Raw genomic sequence first — 16,423 nt, forward strand, 5'->3', positions numbered from 1 at the left:
CTTATAGCACAATAATATTCCATTACAATCATATACCACTGCTTGTTCAGTCATTCCCCAATTGATGGACATTCCTTTGATTTCCAATTCTTAGCCACCACAAAGAGTTGCTATTAATATTATTTGTACATTTTTTCCCTTTTCTCTTTTTCACAGTTACTATTGTTAACTGTTTCCCTCCATCCTATTCCCTTCCCCATGATATTCACTCTATTATCTATCTTCTTTCACCCTCTCCCTCCTCAAAAGGGATTTGCTTCTGACTGCCCCCTCCCCCAATCTGCCCTCCCTCTTTATCCCCTTCCCCTCCTATTTTCCTGCAGAGTTAGATATATTATTCCACCCAGTTGAATGTGTATGTTAATTGGGGAAAATTTAATGCTTAAAATTAGGGACACTTTGGGGTACATTTTTTTAATTAATAAAGTATTTTATTTTTTTCCAGTACATGTAAAGATAGTTCTCAACTTTTGTTTATACAAGCTTTACAATTTCAGATGTTTCTCCCTCCCTCCCCCCCCTCCCCTAGACAGCAGGTAATCTGATATAGGTTATATATATATATACACATAATAACATTAATCCTATTTCTGCATTAGTCATGTTATAAGAGAAAAAAGTCAGAGCAATGATGAAAAACCTCAAAATAGAAAAAAACAACAGCATCAAAAACAAAAGAAATAGTATGGATCATTCAGCATCTATACTCCTCAGTTCTTTTTTTTTTTCCTTGGATTTGGAGATCCTCTTCTATCACGAGTTCCCTGGAACTCTTCTGTGCCATTGCATTGGTGAGAAGAATATAGTCCATCACAGTAGATCAACACTCAATGTTGATGATACTGTGTACAATATTCTTCTGGTTCTGCTCATCTCACTCATCAGCTCATGCAAGACCCTCCAGGTTTTTCTGAACTCCTCCTGCTCATCGTTTCTTACAGCACAATAGTATTCCATTGTATTCATATACCACAACTTGTCCAGCCATTCCCCAATTGATGGGCACCCCCTCAACTTCCAATTCCTTGCTACCATGTAAAGAGCAGCTATAAATATTTTTTGTACATGTGGGTCCCTTTCCCTTTCCATGATAGGGGTACATTCTAACCTTTGCATTTTAAGTTGTTTTTTGAAATGTGAAATATCTTTCAAATTCTTTAGGAAAGCTTTTTGACCAGCTACTATGTCAACAAACACTGATGTTTTCCCTTTCCACTTATGATGAGTCGTCAGGATCAAAACTTGCCCGAAAAGCTAAAGAGGCACCATTTGTCCCAATTGGTAAGTTTACCTGTGACAAAACAATAATTTGTCAGTAAAACGGTATCCATTCAAACATCAACTCTTCAGGCAATTCCTAGAAGCATTTCTTTGTAGGCATCGTGTTCTCAGCTGTTTGAAATGCAATGAGAACAAGCAGTTGTACAAATTTCATGACTAGAATTCTTTTGTACCAGTATTTTGTTATATTGCCTGTTACTCCAGTGAGATCCGGGAAGCAGCATGATATAGTGGAAAGAGCTGTAGATGGGGTTTCCATCAGGAAAGGAGCCTTGAATTTTAGTCTCAGATTTGCTGTGTGACTTTAAACAGGTCATTCAACTTAACTGGGTATCACTTTTCTCATATATAAAATGAAGGAATCATGCCTCTAAAAGTACCTTTTAGTTTAGTTTTGTTTTTTTTCCTAAAATTCAGGATTTGGAAATCTTTTAAAGGAGATTTTGCTAAGGCATTTGTTTCAATAAGATGTAACCTTAATAATAGGCAAACATCAATTTTGATCATTGTTGATTGACCAGTTCAATTTAGGGATCCTGGCACATACATGCCCTTTAAAGATTCTTTCCATTCTGAAATTACCCAGAGTATATTTAATACTTAGGATTTCACATTTCTATTGATTAGTCTTAAAATGATTTTATTGGCCAGATGTGGTAATGTAGGCCTGTAATCCTCATACTTCTGGAGGCTGAGGCTGATGGCTCTCTTTGGCTTGGTAGTTCTGAACTGAAATAGAGCTAAAGCTAATCAGGTGTTTGCATTTAAGTTTGACATTGTTATGATGAGCTCTTGAGAGAGTGGACTGGGGGCTGGTATTAGGATTTCTGCTCCAGGTTGGAAAACAGAGCAAGCCAAAGCTTCTATGCTGACCAGCAAGGGGATCAGGCCTGGGAGTAGCTGCTGCACTTAAAAGTTGTAAATTTGGGTTGATGGAAAGATGGTGCCATCAGTGGACATAAGTTTGGAATTGTATATGTTTGATGGAAAAAATGAGTTATTTTGGCCATGTTGGATTTGAGGGGTCCAATGGGCATTTGGTGAAGCGGGCCTGGAATTGAAGAGAAAGATTAGGGTTGGCTCTGTGGGACTGGGATTCCTCTGTACACAGGCAGTTTGGTAGAAAGATCAGTGGCTCTGGGTTCAAATTTCTCCTCTGATTGATTACTACCTGTGTGACCTCAGGGAATCCATTTAACCTCTGTAGGCCTTAGGTCTTCATCTCTACAGATGAGAGAGTTTGACTGGATGACTCCTGAGGTCTCCACCAGCTTATAACTCTACATAAAGATAACTTTTTTTAATCATAAAAGTATTTTATTTTTTTCCAGTTACATATAAAGATAGTTTTTAACATTTGTTTTCATAAGATTTTTAGTTCCAAATTTTTCTCTCTCCCTTTCCTCCCCCCTCCCCAAGACAGAAAGCAATCCGATATAGGTTATATATGTACAATCACATCAAACATAATCTGCATTAGTCGTGTTGTGAAAGAAGAATCAGAACAAAAAGGAAAAACCTCAAAAAACAAAAACAAACACAAATGTAGACAATAGTATGGTTCAATCTGCATTCAGAATCCACAGTTCTTTTTTCTGGATATGGAGAACATTTTCCAAAAGATGATAACCTTGATTATGGTAATTCAGAGAAGCTGATGAGGTCATATAGGCAGAAAGTGTAAAGAAAAGGGCATGGACCAGAATAGAGATTTGGGGATGCTTACACTTAGGAGATGGAAAACAAGTTGTTGCTTCAGAAAAGATGACTGAGAAATAATGATGGGACTCATGAGAGGAGAACAGTGTCATAGATTTGGAGCTGGAAGCAGCTTTAGAGGCCTATTAGGCCATCTCTTCAAAACGAGGGGGAACTGAGGCCCAGAGAGATGAGTGACTTGTCCAGGGTCACACAGCCAGGCAGTGAGCGACCAAGCTAGGACTTCAGGCCTTTCAGCTCGGGCTTGGTGCTGCTGCTCCTCCTCCTGCAGCTCACAGGGGAGGCAGTAGTGGACCTTTGTAAAAGTTACAGAGAGATCAGATAGAATGAGGGCTGAGGGAAAGGCTCTTGGCCTTGGCAGGTAAGAGCTTGTGGGTGAATAGGGTGTGTCTAGTCCAGTGCTTAGGTCCAAAATTTGACTTGTGAGAATTGATGAGATGGAGGCTGTGAATATAAGTGACTTTCTAAAAAATTTGGCTATTAAGGGAGAATAGAGTAGTAGCTTCAGAGAATGACAGGAATAAGTAAAGGCCTTTTTGAGGAGAGAGACTTGGCCGTGTCTGTAGGTGACACAGCATATATAGTTAAGTGGGTGGATTCATCCAGTCGGCACCTGCTGTGTGCAGTGCACAGCACCATGATAGGCAAAACACAATGTTCAGACAAGTCCTTCCCTCATGGAACTCATAGTCTAGCAGTGGTATAAGACACAAACATAGATGACGCTAATCCACTGGGTGAAGTGTAGAAGATAGTGGTTTGTTTAGTTACTTGTTTATAGATCTGATACTTGCTGTTTTTTCTTCTTTATGCATTTGACTTGTGAATAACCTGTTGATTCTTTGCCTTACAGGAATAGCAGGCTTTGCGGCCATTGTTGCATACGGATTATACAGACTGAAGAGCAGAGGGAATACCAAAATGTCTGTCCACCTGATTCACATGCGTGTGGGAGCTCAAGGTTTTGTAGTAGGAGCAATGACTATTGGTAGGTCCTCCATAGCAAATGTTCTGTTCCCCAGTGAAGTTTCTTATTAATGCATATCTTTAAAAACAAACAAACCCAGAATGAGGTAAATAATATTTAGAAAGAGTCCTCCAATCTCTTGCAACCAAAAACGAATTGACTTTTTAATCAGTTGAACATTTAACACAATACAAGGTACTTCTTGATTTACATCCATGATTATTACTACCTGTAGAATTTTGGATGTCAGTTACCCTGGCTGGGCTTCAGGTTTCTGATCTACAAAATGAAGGGGTTGAACCACATGATATTTAAGGGCTCTTCCGGCCCTCTAAATCTCATGTTCTTGATATTTTATGGAAGAGTTTCCAATCTTGGGTTTACAAAGTGGTCTTTAAGTCAATTTAAAATAGTAAGAAATATTTTTCCCAATTGTATATGTACAGTAATCATGACATCTTCAAGTTAATTGAAATTACATTGTTAAATTACTGCCCTTTATTCTTTTTTTTTTTTTTTTTTGTGGGGCAATGGGGTTAAGTGACTTGCCCGGGGTCACACAGCTAGTAAGTGTCAAGTGTCTGAGGCTGGATTTGAACTCAGGTACTCCTGAATCCAAGGCCGATGCTTTATCCACTGCGTCACCTAGCTGCCCTGTGCCCTTTATTCTTAATTTTAATTAATTTTTTTTACTGCCCTTTATTCTTTTTGGTCTCATTGCTACTGCCCTAGTATAGGCTTTTATTACTTCACACCTGATTTGTTGAATTAAGTAATTGGCCTTCTAACAGATTTTACTGCTATATTAGGGGAAGTAAAGCATTAAACTGGAAAGAGAAAAGAAACAGTTCTTTTCCTTCATGAAATTATACTGTAATGCAAAAGGCTGAGCAAATAAATATCTATAAGCATAAGTATTAAAAATATCATTCTCTATTACCATTCTCTTCTTTTTGTGTAGGGCAATGAGGGTTAAGTGACTCACCCAAGGTCACACAGCTAGTACATGTCAAGTGTCTGAGGCTAGATTTGAACTCAGGTCATCCTGAATCCAGGTCCAGTGCTTTATCCACTGCACCACCTAGTTGCCTCCCCTGCCCCTTCTGATGAACCTCCTTTTGGCACAGAAGTGTTGTTGGCTTTTCAAAGACTGTGCCAGTGAAACAAAAGCTCTGGAGGTTTTATTAACCTGGAAAAGTTTTATGTGCCAGCTTGGCTGTAGATTGTGACCTTTTTTCTGAGGACTAGCCTCTCCAAGTTTGGGGAAGATCATAAACAGAGTTGGTTATATCAAGTAATGAAATTTTTTTGGCTCCAGAAACTGATGAAATCATTGAGATGAAGAAGACCTGCAATTAACATTGTCGGAGGGACCATCCAAGTGGATGAAATTCTACATTCTTAATGTATTGGAAAGGCTTTACAAGCAATGATAGCAATCATGGGATAAATAGCATTAGCATTATATATGAGTAGACAGCAGGAGGGAGGGATTAAGAATTAAATGAGAGGGGCATTTATGAATTTTAATTCTGCCACTTGATAAGATAGATACCAGGGGTGCTTCTTTTGTTTTTGTTGTTGTTTAGTTTTTGTTGTTGTTTGTTGTTGGGTTTTTTGGGGGTTTTTTGCAAGTCAGTGAGGGTTAAGTGACTTGCCCAGGGTTACACAGCTAGTAAGTGTCAAGTGTCTGAGGTCAAATTTTGAACTCAGGTCCCTCCTGAATTCAGGGTTGGTGCATTATCCACTGCGCCACCTAGCCGCCCCCCAAGGGTGCTTCTTTACAAAAATTTTGGACTTGGAATCAGGCTACTTGGATTGTGTGAACCCTGACTCTGATATATTCTGTGCAACCTATTCTGTAATCTCAGTTTCCTCATTTATTTTTTTATTTTTTTTTTAATTTAAAATTTTTTTTTCCATTACATGTAAAGATAGTTCCTCAACTTTTGTTTATACAAGCTTTCCAATTTCAGATTTTTCTCCCTCCCTCCCCCCTCCCCTAGACAGCAAGTAACCTGATATCGGTTTATATATATATATGTATATGTATATATGTATATATATATATATATAATAACATTAAACATATTTCTGCATTAGTCATGTTATAAGAGAAAAATCAGAGCAATGAGGAAAAACCTCAAAATAGAAAAATAACAGCACCAAAAATAAAAGAAATAGTATGGTTCATTCAGCATCTATACTCCACAGTTCTTTTTTTTTTTCCTGGATTTGGAGATCCTCTTCTATCATGAGTTCCCTGGAACTCTTCTGTACCATTGCATTGGTGAGAAGGAATATAGTCCATCACAGTAGATCAACACACAATGTTGATACTGTGTACAGTGTTTTTTTGGTTCTGCTTATTTCACTCATCATCAGTCCATGCAAGACCCTCCAGGTTTCTCTGAACTCCTCCTGTTCATCGTTTCTTACAGCACAATAGTTATTCCATTACATTCATATACCACAACTTGTCCAGCCATTCCCCAATTGATGGGCATCCCCTCAACTTCCAATTCCTTGCCACAACATAAAGAGCAGCTATAAATATCTTGTACATGTGTGTCCTTCTCCCCTTTCCATGATCTCTTTGGGAAAAAGACCCAAAAGTAGTTTCCTCATTTATAAAATGAGGCTAGACTAGATAATTTCTATAGTCTCTTCTAAAGCTGATGACTTATGGTTTGTCTATGCCACTTTGGCAGCCAAGAAATAATTTTGTCCTTAAGATCTAGATGTAACCTCATGTACTAGTTAGGGAACTATGAAAAAGAGTTTAATTTATAATCCTTAAGATGTAGAAGAAGATAAAAATGGAAGTGCACTTAGTGTCCTGATTGCTTTTGTAGACTTTTCTTATTAGTGGTGTTGCCTGTAGTGGCTAATTTTCAAAGTGTCTTGGTTTATTTTATATAGAAAAACCACATTGAAAATCTAACTCATTTGTCTTTTTCTTTAGGTATGCTGTACTCCATGTATCGAGAATATTGGGCAAAACCCAAACCTTAGGAGGAAAGATGCTGTCTTCATGCTGATGATGTTTAATAGAGCTAGATACCTCACATTGAGGTTATTTGTTTATGTTTAAAAAGAAATCATTTAGGGGTATGTGGTTCTAAAAGCAGCACATGTCAGACACAATCATGATATTTTAAAGATTCTATTTTTTTTTTCATGGAAGCTTTAGTTTTCCAGGTGATTCAAGGTATACTGATTGGTTTTCTAGCAGTTAATTAGGGGAGCTGAGTTAGTACATAAGGAACTGGTCATTGAAGCTTACTTGAGTGAAAAATTATATTCATATTCCTCAAATCTTAAAAATTCTTGACTAAAAAAATAGAGGCCCAAGACTCAAGTAGCTCCTATTGCTTTAAGATTGGACATGTTTTGGGATGTAATCTGGGAAGCTGCTCTAACACAATTCAGGAAGTACTTCCTCCTTATCTTGTACAATGGTGGAAAATTTCAGTGTCTAGGGCTCTCTGCCTTGTACTAGCACCAAAAAAAGACATGTAAGAAAAACATGAAACAAAATATTGTAGCAAGAGTTTTCCGCCTCTATCTTTACCATACACAATTTGTATTCATGATGAGCCTTGAACAGTTGAAACCAGGCCTACTTAACACAATAGTATTTATTATTGAAGGTAGTAAAAGATGAGAATAACATGTAAATGGTATGGCCTTCTAATTATATTTTAGCTGCTATTGTATTGGAATTGTTTTTTAAATGCCATCTGTTTTATGTGTTTTGAAATGCTTGTTCAGCAGTAAAGATAGAGAACCTAACATGTGCAGTATTGTGTTTTCTCTTGTTTCCAAATGAAAAATATATTATTGTCCTTTAGAGTTGATGCTTTACCACATTTTGAGCAGATTATGTGAGCAGTCTCCTTACACAATGTGACATATTTAAGTATGTTTGTTACACTTGCGGAATTCTGATGTTTAAGATGATTTACATTCATGGTAATAACATGGTACAGGGTATTAAATAAAGTGAACACATCATGTCTTCTATCTTATTTCAAGTTTATGTCATGGAAGCACCTTAACTCAATAGTACAAAATGTTCCCCTAAAGTAACATAAATTCTTGTTTTCTTTAAGTCTAGAATAATGTAGCCTAAAATAGTAAAAATCAAAAGACTCTGATTTGTAGCTGTGCCATTGTTAGAAATTTGTATTAACAGACATTTATGAGGTGCCAACTACATGCAAGGCTTATAATGTGATTGAAATGGCCTCTGCCCTCAAGGACTGGACATATAAAGATATCAAATAAGTAGTTGGAGTTAGAGACTGGAGTTCAATGAAAGTTAGGGCTGGATAAGTAAATTTGAGAAATCATTAGCCTAGAGATGATAGTTGAATCCATGGAAACTGATGAAGCCAGCATGTGAAGTAGTATAGAAGGAGGAGGAGGGCAGGGCCAGGGACAGAACCAGGACTGTGAGCAATGCCTGGATATGGTGGGAGTGATCCAAGGCTGAGGCTTGCCAGGGCACAGAGTCAGTGATATAAACGGGGAAGAGGCTTGAGGAAGGGTACAGTATAGAGTGAAATTGGCCCAAGGGTCAATATGGGAAAAAAGAGTGGTTAGTACAGGGGTGATGGCATGGGAGAACTGAGAGGTCATGGTGAGGGATGAAAAACAGGTTTGTTAAAAGGGAGAGGGAGAGCCAATGATCAGATAAATTTCTGAGTTACTAACGTGGAGTTAGTGCATTTGTGAGTGATGGCAGGATCCAAGAGTATGACTTTTGGGGTATGGCTAAAGTAGGGATGGGAGTAGGTTTTGGGGAAATGAGTAGGTTGATGAATTGAAAGGGGAGGGTATTTGAGGAAGAGGGTTCGGGGTATATGTTGAAGTCACCTAGTATGAGGGAAGTAGTTGGAGAGGAAAGATTGTGAGCCATGCACACTAACTTGTTGAGGAAGGAAGGGCAATGTCTCAAGCTCCAGGATTGGCTTGTAGAGCTGGATTGTATGGACCTCAAAAAGAGGTCTGATGATGGGAGAGGGAGAACCCTGACATACCTTGACCCACTGGTCAAGGGAATGAGTGAAAGTCCAGCCAGTGCTGGAAAGGGTATCCAAGAAGGCTGTGTAGAGGAGGAGGGAGACAGGTTAGGGAGAGCCAGAAGATGGAAGGAGTGGAAAAGGAAAAGGTTTAAGATCAAAGTAAATTTGTTGCCTGTTGAGCAGACATTCCAAGATTACAGTGCATTTGGTTGAGGCTTTGGGGAGGGGGAGGTAGATTGAGGGAAATGGGAATAGGGAATCAGGTAGCAGAGAATGGGAAATGGGTTTTGGATGATGATTTATGAGGGTTCAGAATCACTGGGATGTGGAAGGTATGGTGACCATGGCTGGATACCCTGCGGGCTATGATGATAAGGTACCCACCTTTACTTCATGCCACTATGAAAAGCTGGAGATCAGGCAAGAGACACATGAAGCAAGATGCAAGGCACCCACTCTCTTCCCTTCCTTTCCTCTTCCCTCAGGAGGTTACTGATCAGGCAGGAGACCAATTATTAGGGCACTGAGTGTTTGAAATTGTAAAGTATCTGGTGTAGAGGAATAGGATAAAGGTGGGGCAAAATATTCAAACCTCTTTAATACTAAAAAAAGTGACTAAAAACCAACCACTGACCAATATGCTTATTCTCCAGTATATACAAAAATCTTCATTTTTGAGTCTTTTACACACGAATCAATGACCTAAGGTGAGGATATTAGGTAACAAGTAGGCTCTTAGAAGCGATATTTAGAAGTAGGTCATATCTTTACCATTTTACAATTTACTTAAAGATATAAGATCCTAATATACATATTCTATTTGTGGGGGGTGGGGCAATGAGGGTAAGTGACTTGCCCAGGGTCACACAGCTAGTAAGTGTCAAGTGTCTGAGGCTGGATTTGAACTCAGGTCCTCCTGAATCCAGGGCTGGTGCTTTATCCACTGTGCCACCTAGCTGTGTGACCCTGGGCAAGTCACTTAACCCTCATTGCCCTACACCAAAAAAAAAAAAATCTTAGGAAGAGCTGGGGTGGCCTCGAGCCTGCTGAGCCAGTGGGAGTCTCAGAGAGAGTGGAATGTAAGTTGTTTTTTGTTTGTTTGGTTTTTAATGCCAGGACTCTATTTCTCATGCTATTTTTTGTGGCTTTTCCAAAGTTTTAATTTTTTGAATTTTAGTTTTATTGCTATCTTTTGTTTTATCAAAATTTTCTTTCCTTTCTCTTTCATTCTTTCTTGCTTCTTCTTGCTCTCTCTGTCTCTCTCCCTCCTTCCTTTTCCTTCCTTTATTTTTTTTGCTTTATTCTTCCTGTCTACTCCCCCCCCCCCTCATACCTGCCCAAGTCATCCCTTGTAACAGAGTAGGAAAGAAAAACTGTTGGATAAAATCAATCAGCACACTGATTAAGTCTGACAATAAATCCCACAACCCAGATCCTCCATCTATCATCTATGCAAAGAATGCAAGGGCCAGCGGGTGGGCATACTTTCTCAACCCTTCTTTGGGCTCAGGCCTGGTCATTATAATTAAGTGTTCAAGTGTTTGGTTTTTTATGTTGTAGTCATGTTTTCTGTTTCAGCTTCATTCTGCATTGGTTCTGAATTGTCCACTTGATGAGTCATCTCTTCTCTAGTCCAAACATAATTAACTGACTAACCCTCATTCTTAGTGAGGGACATTTAGTCCAAGGCACTCATGGATGGGGGCTGGACCATGATTAATAACCAACACCCCTGTAAGTAGGCTTAGGTGCTATTTGCACAACACACTTAGCATACAGAATAATAGGTCCTTATGGACAGCTCAAATGTATACCCATTTTCCTTATTACATCCCGAGTCCCTATGACCTAGTCCTTAAATGTTATACTGTGTAAATATTTGATCACTGGAAGTTTTCATTGAACTTTGAAATGCCATTCAGTGATTTATTTCAAAACCTTTGCTTTTTATTGGCGATGTTTACTCTGTTATCTTGGATAATTTTTATTTTGGTGGGGGAGTCAGATTTAGGATTATAAAGTTGGAAGGAACTTTATACATCATCATCTAACCATCTTATTCTACGGGGGAGAAACCTGAGACCCAAAGGTTTAGTGGAGGACTGATCTTCTGAACTCTCAAAGCATAAAGGAGTAGGAAGTGGGGAGGTGGAACGTCAGTGACAACTATGTGCAAGCATTTAAAGACTGTAACATGGAAGAGAGATTAGATTTGTTCAGTTTGGTCCTGGATTAGAAGAATAAGAGTAAGGGGGAGTTGCTCAGGGGCCCATTGTTTAGTGTCAGAGTCAGGACTTGAACCTCTCCTGATTCTGAGTCTATGGCTCCTTTCACAGAGGTGGCTCTGACCCTCTGATTTTCTTTTTACATGTCTAATAAGTGACTGGGCCTGATTTTCCATACAGGTTCTTTGAAACCAAATCCATTGCCTTCTGTATTATATCTCACTGTCTCTCCAAGTTAAGATTCCCACTAAAAAACTGAAACCGTTAAGGAATGTTAAATTCAGTTTAAATGTTTAGAAATGAGTAAAATGAATCAGAATTTCAGAGATGGAAGGGACCTCAAACCCACATAACCGCCTTGAAAATTTAATTCAATCCCAACCAGGAACATTATTCCCACTTACAATATACCCATTTGGTCATCTGTGCTTCTGCTTAAAGGCCTCCCTCTACAGCAACCTATTCCATTCGGGGATAATTCTATTGGTTTTCCCCCCTAAAACTCAGCCTAACTTTGCCTCTTTACAATTTCTTCCACCGCTCTGAGTCCAGGGTCTAATCTCTCTTCCATGTCACAGTTCTTAAATACTTGAAGATGGTCATCACGCTCCACTCCCTACCCCCTTTAAGCTTTGAAAGTTCATAAGATGTTTTTCATAATGGTCCTTGTTATTTGAAAGCACCTTATTAACCACTCTGGGCTGCAATAACTACTCCCATTTTTCTTTTTGCTTAGGAAGATCCATGCCCAAAGTGGTTTTGACTTTCCAGCTTAATTCCATGTTACTCCCCTAAACACAGTCTTATAGTCCACCCATGTTCTCATTCTCCCTATTTTCCCATTATATTACATCTCCCATCATTGTCATTGAACAAGCTGTCCCCATTCCTGGAATGTACTTGTTCTTCACTCTCTGCCTCTTAGAAGCCCTTGTTTCCTTGCAAGCAAGCAAGCAAGAAAGAAACTCATATGAACCTGAACATCCAGCAATGATTTACAAGCTTTGGGATTTACAACCCTCCTGACTGAAGAGTAAAATCCTGGTATGTATGTAAACTATGGCTCTGGTACAGAGCATCTATGCTCTTGCCACCACCTAAGGCCAGGAGCCCCACTTTCTGGCCATTGTCAAAATGGAGCCGGCGTCATCATTGTCCCAGGTGGAGGTGGTAGAAATTGCAGCCAGAGAGCATTGAGCAGAAGGAACTCCCTTTTAAGCTTAACTCAAGTACTACCTTCTATAAGACCCTTCCTCATCTCTCTAATTACTGGTGCTGCTCTACTTCCCACCAAATTACCTGATCTATATCTTGCATATATTTGGTATTTGTATGTGTAGGTGTTGTCTCTTCCACCAGAGTATAAGTTCCTTTCATTTATGTCATTGCATCCCCAGCAGCTACTACAGATGCATAGGAAACACTGGACATTTATTTCACTCACTCACTCATCCATCCATCCATCCATCCATCCATCCATCCATCCATCCATCCATCCATCCATCCATCCATCCATCCATCCATCCATCCATCCATCCATCCTTCAACCATGACCAAAACAAAAGCTTAGACAGCATCTACTTTCAATCTTTTTTTTTTTTTTAGTGAGGCAATTGGGGTTAAGTGACTTGCCCAGGGTCACACAGCTAGTAAGCGTCAAGTGTTTGAGGCTGGATTTGAACTCAGGTACTCCTGACTCCAGGGCCGGTGCTCTATTCACTGTGCCACCTAGCTGCCCCTACTTTCAATCTTAACAGTAACATTGGGTATTTAACCTGTTGGTTAGCTGACTTAATGACCTAGCATTTGGGTAGCAACTTATATTTATAAATGTTTTGTAATCATGTCCAAATGGAGGATTTCAGGAATCTCAAACTCAACATGGCCCAAACTCATCTCAGGTTCTCTTGCTGATTTCTGTTTCTCCCAAAACTATTCTGAGAAGGGGTCCAATGTATGTGACAGACTGAGAGGGGGGTACACAGAAAAAAAGGCTAAGAACTCCTGAGCTAGAGGCTTCATTCACAGAATCAAATGAGGGTAGTAGTCCTTTATAAGCTGGCTATCCATGGGAATACAACCTAGAGTCAGAGGAGGTCCATGGGAAGTTACAGGTTTAGTAACGACCTGGTTGAACAGCTGTGGTACACATACAATTCATCTGCTACAGTCAGACAGGGACATTACTGTAGCTGGATACCAAGAGAGTCCCTTTTATTTATCCTATACTTCCTCATAAAGTCATCCTCAAATTCCCTCTTATACAAGGAGAGGAATTTGCCTTTTATCCAGAGGAGCTTTGGAAGGTTTTTGAGTAAGGGGATGTGAGCTCCTCGGGAAGAGTAGAATTGTTATCACCTTCAAGGGCACTGGCAGCTGGGGTAGGAATGGGGAGACTGGAAATAACCTCCTGATGGTTATTCCATTTGCAGCATGTGTAGGAGGCAGTGATGGGAGAAGACACCAAATAAAGAAAAGCACAAGAGCATGAAATGTATAGACTGCAGAACACAGACTTAGAGACCACCTACTCTAATTCTCTGATTTTACAAAAAAGGAAACAGGTTCATAAAAATTGAACAACTAGTCCAAAGTCACGCAGCTAGCAATAAGCCACAGAGTTAAGATTCGATATTTATTTCTGTGACCCCAAACCTGGTGTTCTCTGTTCATAGGCAAATTAGGTGGAGTAATTTTATTCTCCCCGGGGGCCATTGGTAAACATTAGCTAGCTTCCTAGGCTAATGTCCAGCATCAGAATGTTGCTGCATTCAAAAAGGAATCAAATTTCCATTCACATCTGGACATTCTCAAGTTCCTATTTAAAGATTGGGCATGGTCCCAAGTCCTGGTAGTGGGCAACAGTGCCACCTGGTGCTCAGAGCCAGATTTGACTCAGCGCTGGTGAGACCATCTCTATTTCGGTGAATACTTGTTTTGAGTCTGGAGTGTTTCCCAGTCCTCCCGTTTTGGAACTGCTAAACAGTATTTAGGCCCCTGAGGCTGTGAAGAGATGCGAGGGAAGAAATGCAAAGCTCTTTTTAATGCAATTGTCCCCTTTTCCACAGCTCCCATTTATGTAACTCCTCTCAGGCTATTTGATTAGTTGTAGGATCTGCATCAAGGTAACATTAGCCCCCATTTCTACAGGGCTTGAAGGTTTGCAGTGTTTTTCTCACAACACTAAACACTGAGTATATAGATAAAGGCAATAACAATTCTACTCTTCCCGAGGATCTCACATTCAAATGCATTGTTCATACATTCCTAGACAAGGAGACCACAGATTCTTTTAACTACTGAAACACACCGAAGAAAAGGCTAAAAATTATATCCACAAAGACAAAAGTTAAAAAGAAATTTTTTACCTTGAAATTGAGAGAAGAAATGGTTATAAATGGTCGTCTATAGCCTTCTTGGTTAATCAAAAATAGCTTATGGGCTAATTTTGGAAACTGGAGGTTTCTACTTGATATGGCTTTATTGCTGGAGTCAAAGGACATGAGTTCAAATTACAGGTCTGTTACCTGGCAGCTAGGTGACTTCCTCTGGGCCTCTTTAAAGGAAGGGGGAGTGGTGGTAATGGTGCTTGCTTTGGCAGCAGATTGTCATATTTTGTTTCCGTACTTGTCCTCCTACAGAAAAAAAAAAAATCAGAGAACTGCTAGGGAAAAACATAGTTTATTTGTCCCAAGAACAAGCAGGCACGAATCATGTAGAGACTCCTTCCAAAGGAGCTCAAAGACACGGTTTCTGATGGTTTATGAGGTTTCTTTGCTCACCGGTTACAGGGTACTCTCAATTTCATTAGCATGATACAAATCAACCTAAAAGCAAATACTATGACAAGAATGGATGTAATGCAAATCAGTTTAACAATTTCGGTTATAACAAGAATGTAGGAAATACCAATCAATTTGCTAGTGCTACATAACCAAAACACTATGATAACATTATATGATTCCCCCAAAATGGGGTTTGGCGAGGAGGAAGATGCCCAGAAGTTTTTTTTTTACAAGATAGGGATTTACCATCCTGGGGAAAGAAGCAGATAGAGACTTATCTGCTAGCTATCTCAGTTCAGTTCAGTTTGAAGTTCAGTTGGAGGGCATTTTGCTCCTATTAATCCAGGGTTTCATAAAATCCTTCTGGATAATAAGGCAGGTCCATACATTCATTATAACAAGATATACTAAAGGGAGGGGGTGCAGTGGGTACAATGCTGGACCTGGAATCAGGACAACCCCAGTTCAAATCCCATCTCAGACACTAACTGATGACCCTGGGCACGTCACGTAACAACCCTTTCTGCCTCAGTTTCCCCATCTGTAAATTGGGGATGATAATAGCACTCATCTCCCAGAATTGTTGTGAGCATCAAATATTCGTAAGGTGCTTTGCAAAGCGCAATATAAACGCTAGTCATTATTGTTATTGTAACGGGTGACCCAAGAACTCTGAGTGAAGCCATGTGGGACGGGCAAAACTTGAAAATTGACAGAGAATATATAACTCTGATTTCCACCCCCCTTTAAGAGTTCTTAACACGCCCGTTAAGTGTGTGGAGTAGTTTATCCCCATTTGGCAAAGGAGGAAACATAAACTTAGGAGAAGTAACTTTGTCCGGCCTTGGACACTTGCTGGCCGCTTGACCTCTGGGAAAGTCGCTTAACCTCTGTTAGCCTCGGTTTCTCATCCGTGAAATGGGGATAATAATAACACCTTTGTAAGGGTCGAATGAGATAATGAAGCGCTGAATCGAACACAGTAGATGCTTAATGAATGCTTATTCCCTACCTCTCTCCCTTCCCCTCCACATACACCCCACCCCCATCCCATGCACACACCTGCTATCTCTAATTCTACAGATTGGAAAATGAGGGCCACGAAAGACTGAAGTGACTTGCTCCAGGTCTCCCAGCAGAGCCAGGTGTATTCCCCAAGCTGTGACATGACACCTGCACAGGTGGGTGGGGGAGCGGAAAGCAGCAGCGAGGAAAGAGAGCTCTGTGCTTGGGGTCCAGGGGAACACAGCGCGTGACATTTGGAGAAGGGGTGAGGTCAGGGAAGACTTCCTGCATGAAGCAGCCCATGCTAGGCTTAGAAGTTCCAGCCCGCTGCCCCTCCCAGTCTCGGGCCCTCGCTCTTTCCTAGAGCAGACAACACGGAGGACGCCATCACCCGACGTGGCGCCGCGCAGA

The 16,423-nt window shown here is 40.1% G+C and overlaps 1 protein-coding gene and 1 long non-coding RNA gene across 2 annotated transcripts; one reads left to right on the plus strand and one right to left on the minus strand.

The window, feature by feature from the left end:
* Nucleotides 1-1,180: 1,180 nt before the first annotated feature.
* Nucleotides 1,181-7,993, plus strand: HIGD1A (HIG1 hypoxia inducible domain family member 1A). The gene is given in 4 exon segments (XM_043977677.1): nucleotides 1,181-1,204; nucleotides 1,206-1,281; nucleotides 3,854-3,988; nucleotides 6,933-7,993. Coding segments are annotated over 4 exon segments (282 nt in total). The 5' UTR covers nucleotides 1,181-1,183; the 3' UTR covers nucleotides 6,983-7,993.
* Nucleotides 3,854-16,423, minus strand: LOC122735866. The gene is made up of 3 exons (XR_006354150.1): nucleotides 16,070-16,423; nucleotides 14,750-14,857; nucleotides 3,854-4,045 (listed from the first exon to the last, which is right to left on the minus strand). It is a non-coding gene; the product is annotated as an uncharacterized LOC122735866 (long non-coding RNA).

This window comes from Dromiciops gliroides, chromosome 1, assembly GCF_019393635.1.
Source record: "Dromiciops gliroides isolate mDroGli1 chromosome 1, mDroGli1.pri, whole genome shotgun sequence".
Lineage (NCBI taxonomy): Eukaryota > Metazoa > Chordata > Mammalia > Microbiotheria > Microbiotheriidae > Dromiciops > Dromiciops gliroides.